The sequence below is a fragment of the Pinus tabuliformis genome, chromosome 7, assembly GCF_031772625.1.
Source record: "Pinus tabuliformis cultivar Carrire ecotype Pingquan chromosome 7, CPIR1, whole genome shotgun sequence".
In the NCBI taxonomy this organism is placed as follows: Eukaryota; Viridiplantae; Streptophyta; class Pinopsida; order Pinales; family Pinaceae; genus Pinus; species Pinus tabuliformis.
In genome coordinates this window covers 1,964,637,054-1,964,655,137 of record NC_142293.1, presented here as the reverse complement: position 1 = coordinate 1,964,655,137, position 18,084 = coordinate 1,964,637,054, and the positions used below count along the sequence as shown (strand labels likewise).

General features: G+C 42.9%; 1 protein-coding gene across 1 annotated transcript in view; it reads left to right on the top strand.

The window, feature by feature from the left end:
• The first annotated feature begins 2,330 nt into the window (after positions 1-2,330).
• The window catches only part of LOC149256329 (cysteine-rich receptor-like protein kinase 2), a 50,601-nt gene continuing 34,847 nt past the window's right edge, over positions 2,331-18,084 (top strand). Inside the window, exon 1 of the mRNA XM_089455318.1 lies at positions 2,331-2,514. Coding sequence (XP_089311444.1) covers positions 2,331-2,514 — 184 coding nt within the window. The remainder of the gene's footprint in view (positions 2,515-18,084) is intronic.

Sequence of the window (18,084 nt, the reverse complement as noted above, 5' to 3'; positions counted from 1 at the left end):
TTGATCACCTCTGATGAGTGTTGAGGTCTTAAGGAAAGTTGTTCTTATGCACACTTTACTAGTTGTTGTCCTCAAAATCACATAACCATGGTTGGTTTGTTAATATGATACTATTGATTATCCCCATGTTAGATAATGCATGTTAGGTCCGTGGTTGGCATCATCATTTCTTGTTTAGAGGCTTGCATATAGCACATATGGTGTTTGAAATATAATGAGCCTTGCATAACATTACTCAAACATTTTATCTACCCTTAGCACATTTATGATGAGAGATATCCATCAACTAAGAGTTTCCTTAAGTATTGTTCGCTAATTATTGTTCGTGAATTAGTTGTTGAGCATGTTTTCATGAGTTCATAGGGTTTCAATTGGATTATTGTTTCATGATTTTGATTAATGAACCTTGAAGTAGTACACCCACCCTTTGTTGCATAGTTGACATTCCTTTTGGTGTATCTCTTGACGACATGGAAAAGTGGTTGTGGTTTGTTAGAAGAATGCCAATGGATATTTATAGTTTGGCTATGATGTGACCTATTGTGAGCAGTTATTTTCTTGATAGAGGAAATCACATCCCTTATTTGGCATCTTCTCATGCATTTGGAGGCATTCAGACCTTGCTTAGGCGGTCTTTTACATTGACACCCATGGTTTGGGTCACTTGGTATGTTATTTTCACTTTGTATCATATAGTTTCTCTTGGTTTGGGAAGCTTCTATATTACTATATTGGAGAGTGTCCTAGCCTCATTACACAATCTCTTAGGGTGAATTATTTATCATATTCCTTGGGGAGAGGTGTTGGTACAAGTGTGTTTAACCACTTTGGCACATAGATTGAGGACGCCCCACTTCTTTGAGGAGGTTATAACAACTTTATGGACAATTGGGGCACATGTTTCTATGGGATTACTATTTATGGCCAATTTGGTTGATCCTGGGAGATAATTCCCTAACATATTTATACTATTTCCATTTGGAGGAGTCACATTGTTTGTCTCCAAGACTCTAATTACCTTGGCATATTCTTTGAATTCACTCCACTTGCAAAGGTGGTGTTGGCTTATATGGGCCTGACCCAGGTTCGGAAGAATTATTTAGCCAAGCCAATCCTGCAGCTACCGGCCCTTCCGGCAACACCTGCGAAGTGCAGACTAAGGTCTCACTCGAGGTAGCAGGGGAGGGTGCTGGAACTAGGTTTCCACACCCTTGGGATGTCTGGATGCAGTTTGGAGGGTTTATGCTCCGCTTGCAGCTTCATGCAGTACTATATTCACGGGGATTCTGAATACCTGGCGCGGTTCTACGTATTCACTCTAGAGGATGAAGTATTGCAACTCAGATCTAATTTAAATTGGTCTTTAAGCAAACATTTATCACTTTTATTCAGTTTGTGTATTAAGATTAAAGCCATATTCACAAATCCCCGGATGTGGGTGCTCTGCATGACATTTAAAGCGATGGGATGGTGGACGGTGAAAAGGGAGTGGCACATGTCCAGCATGTGCGACGAACGGTTCTCCGGGTGGGAAGATTGGACTTCAAGTGCGGTAGAAGTTATGGTTGAAGGGATTATCAGTCACAACATTTATTAGAGGGTTGGCTTCGCACGCATTGACGATAATCCGTCTGCAACTGCTCTGATGGCGAAGTTAATTGAGAGGGCGGACCGAGTTAGAGGTGCTCGTTTATATAGGTGCACAGGCTGTAGCGCGTATTGCTACTATGCCTCCTGAGGTTTAGATTCATTTTGGGAATCAGTACTGATGAAGTTTTAGGAGGGAATGGTTTTGAATGTTGCAATAGAATTGGGTCTGAGGAGAAGAAATCCTTAGCTGCTGAAGGAAGCTGCTGTGGAGGCGACCGAAGAGTGACTCCAACTGAGTTCTCGGATGGTAGCGGAACTCTGGAGGACGCAGGTAATTCTCTTAAGGTAAATTGGGAATTACTGCTTGCATTGGTCTTATTTCATCTTGCTGTGTATAATATTTGGAAAGATATTACTAGACCCCGCCAGCATCTGTTAAGCTGGAGAGGCTCCGGCAGGGAAACCCATCATGCCCCTCTGCTGGGCAGGGACACAAGGAGCAGGCACCAGATTCCCTGAGACCTGAAATGCCATTAATCTCGGTCAATTACTAAATCCTAGCTCACCAGGGTCTACTGGTTCGCCGTCCTTCGGCTCTGCTACGTTCACTTTCAATTGCACTCTCAGCCGCCCCCGAATCATAGCTCATGTCTGAGTTCTTTTCCTGGAAGAAACTCAAGATGAGGGCGAGCCCAGTTGCATCTTGTCCCACTTTGCTGAACCCCCTGCTACAATGCACCATGGAATCTCAAAGACTGCCAGCGCTCAGGCTCAGATGGAAGGGATGGAAGGCACGGAAGATGATTACGGAGGCTGCAGGGTCGTTGAAGAGCTCCCTGAGGATGAAGGAGGATGTAGGATTGTCGAAGAACCCCCATGATGCTCATCCCAATTCTCAATTCCTCTTCAGTTTTGGCTTTGTCAGTAAGCTTATTTGTATTTGCTCATGTGTCTCAGTGGTTTGTTTATGTGTCGAATCTACTGGAATGTTCAGTGTCTCAGTGGTTTGTTCATGTACAAGTGTTATGTTCATGTGTCATGTGTCGATGCAATGGTTAGGCTCCAAATAGTTCCTATTGATTCCCCTGCGTGGGATATCCATATCCAGTTTTACAGTTTCGGAATAGACTGTCATTCGGCCTGGCTCTCAGGCACGAAGCAAATCAGGACTCAAACGATGTAACAGTAATCTCTTTTTTGTAAATAATAGTTTAATTTTACATAGCAAAAAAAAAAGCCATATTCACAAGTATTCAATAATCAATGTGCATAGACCAAGCCAACTTTATTCACCATACAAATTGCCAGATTCGCGAAAAATCAGATATCACAAATATATTTCAGAATGAACTTATCTTTATTTCTACTTCACACTAGTAAAACTAGATCCGCCATGCGCACTCAGCTGCAGTGGTCCATGCAAACAGCTGCAGAGCCTCTATCCTCTACCCAAACCCTCGACTCAGACTTATAGACGCTTTCATACTGCTTCTCTCAACAACTCATTAAATATCAGATCTCAAGATTATGCAACAAAAAATTAGCTACTCTACCCATAGACCCTTGCTCTATTTATACCTTTCCATGGACCACGACCCATGGGCGGGCCGACTCATCTTACATTTCTTTACATTATTTTTGGGCAGACTACCCTTTTGACTTTGACTCATTACAATTCATGCTCCACGCATTTCGTGGAGTCTTTACCCTGTTTTTACCAAAAATTGTGGACTCTAAGCCCCCTAACCATTGCATGGGGCTTTCGCTACCCAACAGTCCCCCACCACAATCATTGTGACTTGTCCCGAGTCACTCAGCTGATTCAGCCAACTTTGTGCAGAGGTCAGTTAGCATCTTCTGTGCGTCACTTGTGCTAACCACAAATTCTTCCATCATTCGCTGCATCCGTTCCATGTGTGGCACCTGCACCTTAGTCCATGTCTCTACTATCTCCATAGTAGCATATTTAGCTTGCATGTGGGCTATCTTGTGCTTTATGGTGGTTGAAACCGCAAATGCCTCATCTAGCCATGGCTGGAGATGGGTTTTAACCACTTCTTACCTTTCTCTGGCGGCATCAGCTTGGGTTTTTAGGTCCTGTGCCTCCTGCATCTTGGCCAAGTGCTGGGTAATATCAATGGTCTGCACACTTCCTCTAAGCTGATCATAAGCTTGCTGGAGCTCTCAGGCCTCGGTTTCTAATCAGTGAAGTGTTGGATCCTCCTGAAGAGCGGTGAGCGTAAAAATCGACTGAGTTAGCAACTCGGTACATTCCACCATTGAATGTGTGAGCATCGCGCACCCCATAGTAATAATATTCCTGCGTTGCTCTAGGATCTCTGGTGGCATCGGTGGTGTAACTTGCTGTTTTAAGTCCATGATTTGAGAGCTGAGCTCTAGCTGGATTCGTGTAGCCTCCTCCTTTGTCTTTCAGAACCCAGTAGCTAGTTTATTGATCTGTGTCTCAATGGGAAAATCCTCTGCAATTTCTAACTCCTGGGGACTCGAACAGGCTTTTGCTACTAGCTTCTCCATCTGCTGCTTTTGTGTGACTGCCTTGTCGCATTGGAACTGTAGCTGTTCGATATTAATTTTTTGCTTCTGGATTACTTGATCACCCGACCGGCCCTGGTGCAAAGTTCAATTGTGGCACTGTCATGGAGTTGTTGCAAAATTTCACGCAGTAGAGTAGCCACATTTATTCCCAGCCCTGTAAGCCATTCTAGCACAACTCAGTCCTCCGCCTGTGTGGTGATCAACCCTCCTGCTAGAATTAGGATAGAATGAGCCATTTAGGCTTTTACCAACGGTTCCATAGCTATCATACTGGAGACCCCTGGAGTAGCATTGATGCCTAACATCGCGATTCTTTTTCGCACTTCGTGTAACTATGTGCGAAGTTCACCCAACACAATCTGCTGCTCAGACATGGCTTCATCGACTCCCTCCCTAGTGGCATCTCGAAAAGTGTTCTCGATGTCAATTAGGTCTCCTTTGGTTAACGTGGTAACTCCGCTATCCATTTTAGACACCTTTACCTTCTTTCATGGCTTCGGCCACTTTGATGTCACTGGCCGCTTCAAAGGTGGATCTGTTCCTGTTACTGGTGGTTTGTCCAGAGCTGTCGTAGTGGGTGCCTTTTGACTACCCTTATCTATTGTTGATGCCACCCCTCCTGGTGGTGTCTTTCATGTTGCCACCAGCGCCGCTTCCCATGTTGTCTGAACTTCCGCGACGAACTGTTCATTGCGCTTCTACTGCACAACCCACTTAGCTTCCTCCTTTTTCTGTCGGATAGTGGCCTCGTTGCGCTCTACCACCGTCGGTCCACGCCACGCCAGTGGCTAGGGCAGGGGAGGGTGCTGGAACTAGGTTTCCGCACCCTTGGGATGTCTGGGTGTGGTTTGGAAGGTTCACGCTCTGTTTTATAGCTTCGCACTGCGCTATATTCGTGCAGATATTGAGTACCCTGTGCAATCTACAGATCTAATATAGTGGATGAAGTTGCAACTCAGATCTACTTTTAAAGTGGTATTTAAGCAAACATTTATCACTTTCATTCAGTTCGCGTATTAAGATTAAACCCGATTCACAAGTATCTAATAATCAATGTGCATAGACAGAAACAACCTTATTAACCATACAAAATGCCAAATTTGCGACAAGACAAAGATAAATAATTTTCAGAATGAACTTATCTTTATTCCCACTCAACACTAGTACATCCAGATCCGCCCTACGCACTCAGCTACAGGGGTCCGCACACACAGCTGCAGAGCCTCTATCCTCTACCGAAACCCTTGACTCAAACTTACAAATGCTTTCAAAATTCCCTTCTTAGAAACCCATTACATATCAGATCTCCAAAATCATACCAAAAAATTAGCTACTCTACTCATAGAGCCTTTCTCTATTTATACCTTTCCATCGACTGTGATCCATGGGCAGGCATACTCATGTTACATTTCTTTACATTATTTTTGGGCGGACTACCCTTTTGACTTTGACTTATTACAATTCGCGCTCCGTGCATCTTGCGGAGTCTTTACCCTGCTTTTACCCAAAATTGGGGGCTCTGAGCCCCCTAAGCATTGCGCGGGGCTTCCACTACCCAACAATCCCCTAACACAATCATCGCGACTCGTCCCGAGTCACTCAGCTAGTTTAGCCAACTTGGTGTGGAGATCGGTTAGCATCTTCTATGTGTTTCTTGTGCTAACCACAAATTCTTCTGTCATTCGCTGCATCTGTTCCACGTGTGGCACCTGTACCTCAGTCCCTGTCTTTAATGTCTCCATAGTAGCATATTCAGCTTGCATGTGGGCTATCTTATGCTTGATGGTGGTTGAAACCACAAATGCCTCATCCAACCATTGTTGGAGATGGGTTTTAACCATTGCTTCCCTTTGTCTGGTGACACTGGCTTGGGTTTTCAGGTCCTGCACCTCCCGCATCTTGGCCAAGTGCTGGGTAATATCAATGGTCTGTGTGCTTCCTCTAAGCTGATCATAAGCTTGCTGGAGCTCTCGGGCCTCGGTTTCCAATCGGCGAAGTGTTGGATCGTCCTAAAGGGTGGTGAGTGTAACAATCGACTGAGTTGGTAGCACGGTACATTCTGCCATTGAAAGTGTGAGCATCACACGCCCCATAGTAATAATATTCCTGCGTTGCTCTAGGATCTCTGGTGGTTTTAGTGGTGGAGCTTCATTGACTGCCTCCCGAGCGACGTATCAAAAGGTGTTCTTGATGTCAGTTAGGTCTCCTTCAGTTAACATGGTCACTTTGTTGTCTGTTTTAGATGGCTTTGCATTCTTTCGTGGCTTCAGCCGCTTAAACGGTGGATCCATGCCTATTATTGGTGGTTTTTTAGGGGCCGTCATAGGGGTTGCCTTCTGACTGCCCTTGTCTGTTGTTAACGCCGCCCCTCCTGGTGGTGTTTTTCCTATTGCCGCTAGTGCTGCTTCCCGTGCTGCCTGAACTTCCACGGTGAACTGTTCATTGTGCTTTTGCTGCGCACCCTACTTAGCTTCCTCCTTTTTTGCCAGATAGCGGCCTTGTTGTGCTCTATCGCTACTGGTCCACTCCACCCCAGTGGCCAGGTAACCACAATCCCTTCGACAACATCGTCAATAACAATAAATCGGAGTGAGGTCCATGCCTGGGTCGGGTCTTTACACGCTCTGATGTAGAGACGTTGCATGTCTGCTTTAAGTTCAGCAATATGCTTCATGCTTTCGTAGATCCCATTGGACAAGAGGGGTAACTCATTAATCCACTGACGCACAGTGGCGTCCATCAGTACCCAAAAGACTTTGATAATTTGAATTTTTCACATGTCCCTTATTGCCCAGAGGGAAGCATATCGAGTGGCTTCCGGCCATTCCGAGTCCAAGACTAGAAACTGGCTTTCTTTGGGTAAGTTAGTTGCGATCAGCATGATGGACAGGAGCAGCCACACATAATGGAAAGTCTTTCCCTCCTCCTGCACTTCGCGGCAATTGGTCAGAAAATCTTCACAAAGGAACTGTGACTAATTCAACCATACACCGACTGTGCATTCCTCAGTAAGTGCGATAACTATGGTGGGAACCTTAGTGCCACGACATTTCCTCATTACTTTTTCGGCCAGCAATTGAGCGGTAATGCGGACTGCGTTGTCTGAGATACTGTCAATGATGTACCCTCACTGTCCCTTAGCATGCTAATACTTCTTTTTCAGTCGCTCTATCATCATGACACTGTTACTTCTATCAGTAATTTCCCAAGGGCCTTTTCCATCGTAGGGAAGGTGCGAGACCCGATGAACAAGTTCAGCTGTGATATGAACGGGTTTGTCGACCTATAATATTTCCTCATTTACTAAACAGAGCAACTGCTTTATGACCAACATGGTGATAGGAGGCCATAGAAAGTGAGGAATCGACAATAGATAGAGCAACCCGGCTTTGTCCACCTTCCACAGCCGCTCCTTTGGGTGTAGTGTTGTCATCGTCCCTTCTACATTCCTCTCCATTAGTGCATCCGTCGCTAGGTGGGGGAATTTCACTATATTTAACATCATTGTTGCAACACAGCCAACCACCGAGTTTTCCACTGGGACAACTTTTGGTAGAGACAGGGTAACGATTACAGTGTTGACTTCATCTAGGTTTATAGGTACCTTCACCTTCCCCTTGCTTGGCGGCACATACTTGGGTCGTCGCACTAGCTATATGGGATCCTCCTCAAGGTTTACTTCTTTGATATATGTGAGAGAATCTTCTGCTTCCTGGTCGCTATCAATTGTAACAGTTTTACCCTTTTCCTCCATTGTGAATTTGCCAAAATGCAGGTGTCACGCTGACCTTCTTACTGATTCTGGAACCTACGGGTCCTTCCTAGTCCTTGGTGTCCGGGGCAATTTAGGTAGATCGGCTTCTTGCGGCGAAGCTTGCTGCGGGTTCTCAATGGTAGGGTTGTGTGCTTTGAGGATTGCTTCCTGGTAGTGCTTCAACAATTCCTTAAACCACAGATTTTCTTCGAATTGCTTGTCACTTGTCTTGCACTTGTTTCTAACCTATGGCAGCTTTCTTACAAGGTAGTAAGACGTGGTGGTGTGACCCTTACTATGATTATATATGATTTGAAATTTAAGATTGGCTGCTTGCCCTTGCGATAGCTCATAAATGCGATTTTGGCGGTTATTCTTTTACCTTAATTGTCTGCCACCCACTCCATGGTGCTTTAAATGGGTCATCATATCATGAACAGTACCTACAACAGTCACTTTCCATCTTTCCTTTGTGGCAGTGAAACCCCAGGATCACAAGTGCGGTTTTTGTAAGTATGGTGAGGGCATATTGTGCAACTTCGCAGCAACGTGGTTTATAGTCTCGTGTCCTCTTTCAACTGCATGGGGCGCTGGGACTGGTCCTCCTATGGGTAGTTAGGTGGGCGAACCCCTCATGTGGGTCTTTCGTTTCCCGACTAGCCTAGGCTGTGAGCACCTTCTACGTTCCCTTGATTCTGTTAACAGGTTGTGGTGAGTGCGGTCTTGTCCTTTCTAGTGCAAGCGCAACCATGCTAGCAGGGTCGCTGCTTGTGGCAGGGTAGGAGAGCCAGCCATGTCCATTTCCTTCGTTAGCTCCTTCGCGTAATCTGTGTAGGCGGCTTCTAACTGCAACTTGTTAATAGCTTTATCCAGCTTCACACTCTGTGTGCAGAGTCTGGCCCTTGTTTCTTCTAACTTACCCAGTTGCACCTTACCGCACCAAATGGCTACCTGGAGCTACTGAATTATTTCGTGGATGTTGTCACTAGGGTGAACCATCTTTGTGCTAGTTTGTTTGGTCGTAGAGAGACTTTCCTGTCGAGCCTTTGTTCCGCGCAGGTCCAATTGGGTTGATGGCCACCTGATGTACACCTGTACTCGTCGTCGTTGAGGAACGACTGTTCTATACCTTCTTGGCGGCCGTGTACATACTCCCATGAGTCCTCGAAATCGCTTCCTATAATTCAGCTTCCACGCCCCCCCAGGTGTGCATAACACATCTTCCGCCACATTATGTTGCTCCTGTGCTGCATATAAAGTGCCTAGCTGGTTGAGCTGCCCTTCATCTGTTGCGGTGTTCTCTGCTGGCTGTTGTACTTCCTTAGTGGTTACACATCCCAATGATCGGCTCATCATATTGCAGTTAAGTGTCGTAATTTCTTGCAATTGGTTCTGCCATCATTCAGTCTCCTCATCGAAATCCACTATCTAGGTGTTATTGAATTCCCACAAGGTCCTCCCACTGTCCGCGGGGTGCACCTGATCTTGGTCCTGCACGATTATCTGATAAATGTAATCCAGTTCGTCGTCACTGTCCTCATCGTGCATAGGTTCGATGTAGCGTTCTCCTTCCACTGGGTCCAATGGAACTACTACTCTCAGTGACTTCTTTTCTAACATTATCTTCCACCTTTTCAAGTTAATGACGCCTTTCAGATCCATTGCCCAATCAATTCCGAGCAATGCAGGGTAAGGGTTACTGTCATCAACAATTTCTATGACCTTGAAATCAGTCTGTGTACTTACACTATCGATATCCACAGTCACTCCTTGTAGTCGACCAATTGGTAAGATCTTTTGTTGGTTGGCCATTCGCAATTGAATTGGGGACCATTGCAGTGCAGGCTTGCCCATGCGCTCCCATGTTCGTTGAGGTAATACATTCGCATCTAAACCTAAGTCCATGAAGACCTGATCGATTTCATATTCACCGATTTGCGATGTCAGTCTCATCTCTCATTCTGTGTGCAGAGCATGTCTTCCTATTTTCCGGACTACCTGTGGTTCACTGGATCCGGCGTACCTGGTGATCACCTCTTGTAGCCCTTGAATGGCCTTACTATCGCGCAGCAATTCTATGCAGGTTTAAAGAAAGGTAGTAATCATGGAGGGGTCCAATCCTGACTCCCTTTGATCCCTCCTACCCAGGGTAGAAGCTTTCGTGAAGCTCCATTGAGCTTCACTCGGCATCGTCCTCCCCTGTTCCAGTTCAGAGTCATGTTCCTTTGAAGGTGTGTCACACCTCTTTCCACCCTCAGCACGTTCCTCTTGCAGATTACCTCCTACAGTTGCGTTGCTTCTTAGTACCATACTAGGATCCTCTTCGCGAGGTTCTGCCCACAACATCTAGATATTTTGGGTTGGTGGAGATTGGAGTACTCCCTTTTCACGCATTTGGGCAATTAAGGTTGGACAATCGACCATTTCATGATCAAATTTCTCACACTAGGGGCACAAAGTCCTGGTCAGGTTAGTGCAGTCACGAGCGTAGTGTCCCAACCCTCCACAATTATAAAAGATTAGTTGTCTGCGGCCCCACCCGGGCCCCATCCCTCTTCCTTGACCGCGTCCTTGAAATCCTCCCCGTACTTCAGTCTGCATTCAATAAGTTGTGGTTCTTTCCGTCATTAAGTCATAACTTCGACATGTTCTCTCATCGTGTCCCGCCAATCGATAAAAGTTGTAATACAACTGCTAGAGGGTCTGGGTATACTTTTGCAATAGGTGGCAGTTATCTGTTGAATGTTTCCCACTCACCTGACAAATTTCACACCAAAGCGTAGGCGCGGCGCTTGGTCTTGCTTGTACCTCCACTTTTAATGGCATCGAGCCTCCCCTCACCAGATAGTTCATGAAGACAGGGCAATGGTCCTTATCATGCGCTTGGCTCTTGCATTTAAGACAACCTACTGCCATATGTACCTTTGGTCACGATACTATTTCTTGCTTCAAGCTTTGCATTTCTAAAGTTTTGATGTTGCGCGTGGATTTGCTGAACTCCCAACCATAGATCCAGTATTGGGGTCTCGTGTAACCCCATTGTTGTCTCCAGTTCCTTGGCTTGGGTTGAGATCTTTTGTTGTGATAGAGTCGTCCTCAGATGTGGTGTCAATGTCACCACAAACCACGCGCAATGTTGCACATCTGTCAAGGTCATGTTAGCTTCGCGAATAGTACTCTTTAACCTTTGGTCCAAATCCCATGGAGTTTCGCTAGGCAACATTGCGATCTCCTTGAACCCAATAATCGACTAGGTTTCGGACTTTGGTCAGCCAAACTCTTTATTTAGCGCATCCTGGATTGCCACTATTCCCTCATTTGGATGGTCGGTTGAGTATTTTATGTACCATGTCAGCGCGCGGTCCTGTAGTGCACTAACTAGTGTGGCCTTCTTGATGTTCTCATTTGTAATGCCTTGGGCGTCCCATACAGATCGTATCACAAACTAGAATCGTCCTGGTTCCTCATTCCCCACACCCTTAAACACTGGTAGTTTGACTACACTCTCCATCCCAACTTTTGGTAGAAGTGGTCGAGGAGGTGGGGTCGTAGTTGGTGTGGATGGCTTCAAAGTAGGGGAAGCGGGTGGTGGCATGGACGGAGGTGGTATTATTGGGAAGCGCTCCCTGATCAACTGGATCGCACTTCCTGGTGAATACCTCATGAGCTCCTCCTCGCTTTCCTGAGAGTTGGAAGCTAAAGGACTGTCCTCTACTCCTCCCATTCTGTGATAACCTCTTCCACTTCGCATTACTCCAGACATCAATAAACACGCATAATCTGTTTTTCACAAAACAACATCTTAAACCATGTATTCAATGATTTGATGTACCTAGCCCGAGGTCCTTGCAGAAACTGCCTTTCCACTTCACTATAGCTCACTGTAGTATCTATCGCGAACTCAGTGATAAATCCTCCTATTACCCGATCCAGCCAATGATCTACTACGCGTGCGATTTTATCCTCAGTGGCTTCTAGTCTGCATGTCAGTTCCGAGGTCCACACGATAGGCTAGTCCAATCTACACCTTCCCACACTTTCAACTAGCCTTGTGATCCACTCGTACAGCTCTACCAGGAATGATGCAAAGAAGATCTCATGAATATCTGTGAATATATATCTGTCCAGCCAATCTTCCTCTTATATTCACGGGTTTCTGTTTTCCTGAACTACGAACTCGTGGAGTTTTAGATCCCACCACTCTTCAATCTCTTTTCTTTGTAGGGTTCCAGTGTTCCCACATCAGACACACCTTAGGCAGATCCCGGTCCCAGCAACGGAACCATTTGTTGGCTTATATGGGCCTATCCTAGGTTCGGAATAATTATTTAGCCAAGCAAATCCTACAGCTACCGACCCTTTCGGCAACATCCCATGAAGCGCACACTAAGGTCTCACCCGAGGTAGCAAGGGAGGGTTCTGGAACCAGGTTTCCACACCCTTGGGATGTCTGGATGTGGTTTGGAGGGTTCGGGCTCCGCTTTGCAGCTTTTCATGGTACTGCATTCACACGGATTCTGAATACCTCGCACAGTTCTACAGATTCACTCTAGAGGATGAAGTATTGCAACTTAGATTTACTTTAAAATGGTCTTTAAGCAAAAATCTATCACTTTTATTCAATTCGTGTATTAAGATTAAAGCCAGATTCACAAGTATTAAATAATCAATGCGCATAGACCAAGCCAACTTTATTCACCATACAAATTGCCAGATTCGCGATAAATTAGAGATGACAAATATATTTCAGAATGAACTTATCTTTATTTCTACTTCACACCAATACAACCAAATTCAACCTGTGCACTCAGCTGCAGGGGTCCGCGCACACAGTTGCGGACTCTTCCAGGACTCTACGCACACAGCTGCAGAGCCTCTATCCTCTACCCAAACCATCGACTTGGACTTGCAGACGCTTTCAGACTGCTTCTCTCAACAACTCATTACATATTAGATATCAAGATTATCTAACAAAAACTTAGCTACTCTACCCATAGAGCCTTGCTCTATTTATACCTTTCCATGGACCGCGATCCATGGGTGGGACGACTGATCTTACATTTCTTTACACTATTAATGGGCGGACTACCCTTTTGAATTTGACTTATTACAATTCGCGCTTTGCGCATTTCGCAAAGTCTTTACCCTGCTTATACCCAAAATTGTGGGCTCTGAGCCCCCTAACCATTGCGCGGGGCTTCACTACCCAACAGGTGGTCATGACCATTACTTGCAAAATATTTTTTTTGTATCTCTTAAATGATGAGTTGCTCTCTTCTTGGAGAAACAACCTTAACATATTCTATTTTCGCCATGCATTTGGTATCTCTAGGTAGCTAACTACCTTGTCTAAGAGACTTCTCCCCTTTTGGCTTGAGTATTTATAGGTGAAGTTATCTAGCTACATGAGTTACCCACAAGATCATCTTGATAGGGACTCTCACTTTACATATACATTTTGGACAAGTTTTTAGTTAGTGTTGGAGACTTAATTAAACCTTAGCACTGCATATCGTCTATAAATAGATGGAAAGACTGAAAGAGTAAATCAGGTTATAGAATATATGCCTACAATGTATGGCATGGATAATTAGACTCGATGGGAAAGGTACTTACCATTGGTAGAGTTTTCCCATGATAACAATAACCACAATTCAATTAGGATGCCTCCTTATCAAGCTCTATATGGGAGGCCATGTAGGATACCATTGAGTCGATGAAAGGATGCAGAGACTATGCGTCATGACTACCCCTCATTTTTTGAGCATCTGTGAAGCCCATTTTTGACTTGGACATCTACCTATGTTAAGGTTCTATTTTGCAGTTCCATTTGATTTATTTATGAACATTATGTAATATTGATGCATTTGGTTGGACACATGAAACTACATATATAATTCAATTGATAGATTTGATATTGATGATAGAAATGATTGATGTATGGCCTAAATGTATGACTCACTTAGTGATGAATTATCTAATGCGTGACTTATGAAAATTATTTTGTTTCATATATGGCTCAAGTGGACATGACTTGTTAAATGAATGACTTAGTGAATTTATGATTTATTTCCAGTATGAACTGCAAGATTGACACGTGGATACTAGACTTAATAACATGATGATTATATATCTTGTTGTTATATAAATGCATGAATGAGTGCTAACCCGCAGGGGGGGAAAGAACTATATGATAGTCGAGATCTACTCTTCCATTGAGGGAAGGCCGAGACATCTCATGGGAAGGTATAATGTACATTGTTCTATTACATTTGGTATCTACTTGATATGCACTCTTATGACACGAGTAAAATGCAAATGACAAGTGGCAAGACAACTTGACTGGATTATTCGATGACAAGTTCAACCAGCACTGTAGTGTGGTCCTTATTAGGGCATTGACCCTAGTTGTGAGGACGGGTGGAGGCATTTCCCACCGTGTATCCTCTGAAACCTGGAATCGTGTGAAGGCAATGGTGGACACGCTCCCCTATATGTGTGATGACAATTTCCATTGGGGAAGTTAGGTCGATGTAGTCAATGCTTCCGCCAAGTTGGTTTCATCAGTCGTTAGATTGGTATAGCCGATGCCACCAGATATAGCAGCAGAGGACAGATAGGGTGGGAACGGAAGTAGGTCGGGATGGGTAGGAGGAGATAGATCAGTTAGAGACTCTTGATGGGAAGTAATGTCATTGTCTGACTTATCAATTTTACTAATATAACTCTCTCTATTTTATTATGCCTTCGAACTCCTTGTATCTTTTCGCTCTAACCTTGGGATGAATTTTTCTGAAGGAGAGGTGTATGTAATACCCCACTTAATCTTATCATGCAAATTTTATTAATGTTTACATTGCCTGAAAATATTGAGAAATATTGGTGAATACCTTCATTTGGGAAACTATAGATTTTATTTACTGATATAAAATTCATTATTGCTATTATTCAAATTCCCAACTTGTCTTCTCAAATTGAATCTTGGATAGGATATGGTCTCCTTCCATTATTCCAAATTATATATATATATTCATCTCACATTCCCAAAATGTACTTTCACATTTACTTGGGAGAAGACATGGTCCTCTCCAACTAATTATCAATTTATATATTCATCTCTCATCCCCAAAATGTACTCTCACATTTACTTGGGAGAAGACATGGTCCTCTCCAACTAATTATCAATTTATATATTCATCTCTCATCCCCAAAATGTACTTTCACATTTACTTGGGAGAAGACATGGTCCTCTCCAACTAATTATCAATTTATATATATTCATCTCTCATCCCCAAAATGCACTCTCACATTCACTTGGGAGAAGACATGGTCCTCTCCAACTAATTATCAATTTATATATTCATCTCTCATCCCCAAAATGTAGTTTAACATTTACTTGGGAGAAGACATGGTCCTCTCCCATTAATTACCCAATTTTATATTCATATCACATTCCCAAATGTACTCTCAGATTTACTTGGGAGAAGAGAAGTCAATTGTAAGGATGAGGGAGAAGTTATGAAATTAATGAGAGGTGGTTGAGGTGGAGAAGAGGGGAGGGGCATAAAAGGGGAAGGAAGAAGGGAGAAAGGGAGATGTTGAGTCTTTCTTTGGATTTTGGGGGTTGGCTGTGATTTTGAGAAATTGTTGTAGAGAGAGGAGGAAGGAAGTATTTCTTATCTTGGTCTAAATTATTCATCTTGGACACACTACATCTAGTTGGACTTGGGCTCGGAGGGCTAGGGTACCTTTGGAGATTTCCTAGGCTAGGAATTATTTCCTAGTTGGCTAGGAGGTAAATCCAGTCGGTTTTCGAGAGGAGCATTTCAGCAAGAGCAGCAGCTCAAGGGCATCTCCACTGACCATCGTACAGGTATTCCTCTATGCATAGATTACCGTGTAAATTATTGAAATGAAATGTTCACTATAAGTTGTAAGGATTATAATGCAAATGATAAAATTATCATTGTTTAAATGTCTTGTAAGAAAGTAAATTATTGCCTATTATTGTATTTAATTTCCAAAGAAAATAGATTTGTAGGAAGACCCTAGGATAGGTCCTTACAATACATGGAAAAACGTGATTGCATTCATGTTTTTCATGTATTTCTCATTTTTTGTGTAGCAACGTCCATCAAAAGTATGCAACATAGTTACTCCTTGGATTAGAAATCAAATTCTGCATCCAACGAGTTTTGTCACTCAAAATTTGAGTAAACCCATAGGGAGATAAGTCGAAATACGAGTTGAAAAAATAGTTTTTTCCTTTTTCCCTCTACAATTTGATGGTGTAATCTAATTTTATTTTATTATTTCCACTATTATTTTATAATTTCCTTAGGAATCCCATTTTAGACCTCAAAATTCCCCTAATGCAAACTCACCCCTTCCCCCAACCTCAAATATATAACATTTCATTCAGTAGGGGAATCAATGTGAAGAACAAGTGTTTTAGATTGTTATTCAACCTCTTGGTTTGGGTTAAGGTCTAGGCTATGGTTTGGGGTAGGGTTGAAGTAGGGCTTGGATTGGGGTTTGGTATAGAGTTTGGTCTAAGTTTTGGAATAGGGTTTAGATTTGGATTAGGATATGGGTTAGGGTAAGGACTAGGATATTGATTAGGGTAAGGGATAAAATAAGGGCTAGGATATGTATTAGGGTAAGGGCTAGGATAAGGGTAAGGTTTCACAGGTTGTTGGGACCATGGAGGATGATGACTTGGTAATCCATTGAGTGGAAATTGTGGTTGTTCTTGTTCATTTGCATGGAAGACTGCCCTAGGGAAGAGGCTCCAAACCATTCTTGAGGCCATGGGGATATATGATTTGAAGAACAGATCGTCTTCTAACATGAAGTTGGGTCTTCAAATTGAGGAGGATTAAAAGTTTTCCAGGGAACTGTGGGATTATAAGTATTTTGGGGAACCTTCTCAAGATAATACAAATTATTCAAGTATTAAATGGTGATGCATTTTGAGTTATACCTGGCAGTTGATTCAATTTCTTACTTGATTTCCTGAGTACCTTTAGAATCCTATTCCATGAGCCTCTTCACAAATTCTGCAAATTTCTAGGCTACTAAGTGGACACTTTCCAAGGATGTGTTTCTTCCTACAGTTGGCATAGTAGATCAACAATGGTTCTTCAGCCTTCTTTTGTTCTTCCTGCAAATCATCCAATGTTGAAACCGAAGATTTAATAATATTATATTTATGTTCAAGAAAAATACTAATTTTTTGACTTATGATATCATCATTGGATGATTTTTATAGCCCTGCAGCAACATCAAAACTCCTCATTGGAATATTCCTCAAAATACCATTTTCCTGTTCTCAAAAAGACAACTGGTATATTTTTTCATCAAATGGATGAATAGATAGGGGGGGGGGCATTCTTATAGCACCCGAGAAATTATAAAAAAAACTTTCAAAAATGTGCAAGAAAGGAACAAAAACTTGCAATAAAAACGAGGTTTAAAAACAAACCAAATGCCATAGCTCACCAAGATCAATCCCCTAAGCGCCTCTTCGAAATTGATGCCAAAACATTGGGTGTAATATATTGTATATTAATGGACCAACAACTAATGTCACTCTGAGGTTCATGGACTTCGAGGCGTAGCACTAGAAATACCATAGAGAGCCCTTAACAACCTGCAAATCAAATTCTAGTATAACGTGTGCATCAATCCCTTTATAGATTCCTGCAAACGAAAATTAATTCGAATCCTACAATCAAAGGAAACTTAAGAAAACATGAACACTAATCTGGTAATCTATCAACAATTGAGAGCAAACCCTATTTATTGAAAAAAAATAAAATAAAATGACTCCATACTCTATCTGATAGCAATCTTCCAAGTTCATGAAATCAATGCATAAATTCCTATACTAGGTTTTTCATTTAATTCAAAAGAGTGATCCGGATCTTGGGGGAGGCCCCCAAGATCTGAAAAATTTTAAATGCTAGAAAAATATGAGAACACATAGTAAACGAAACCCCCAAGAAACTTTTTATTAAATTAAATAATAACTATAAACACTACATTGTGGTGGACAATCTTTCCTTTTACAAAATGTGACTTGTTACTTATATCATTTTTGTTTGTTACAATACCACAAAAAAATTCCATGGGTGGGTAAATACCATGGGTGAATTGATACCATGGGTGGATATCACTTACAT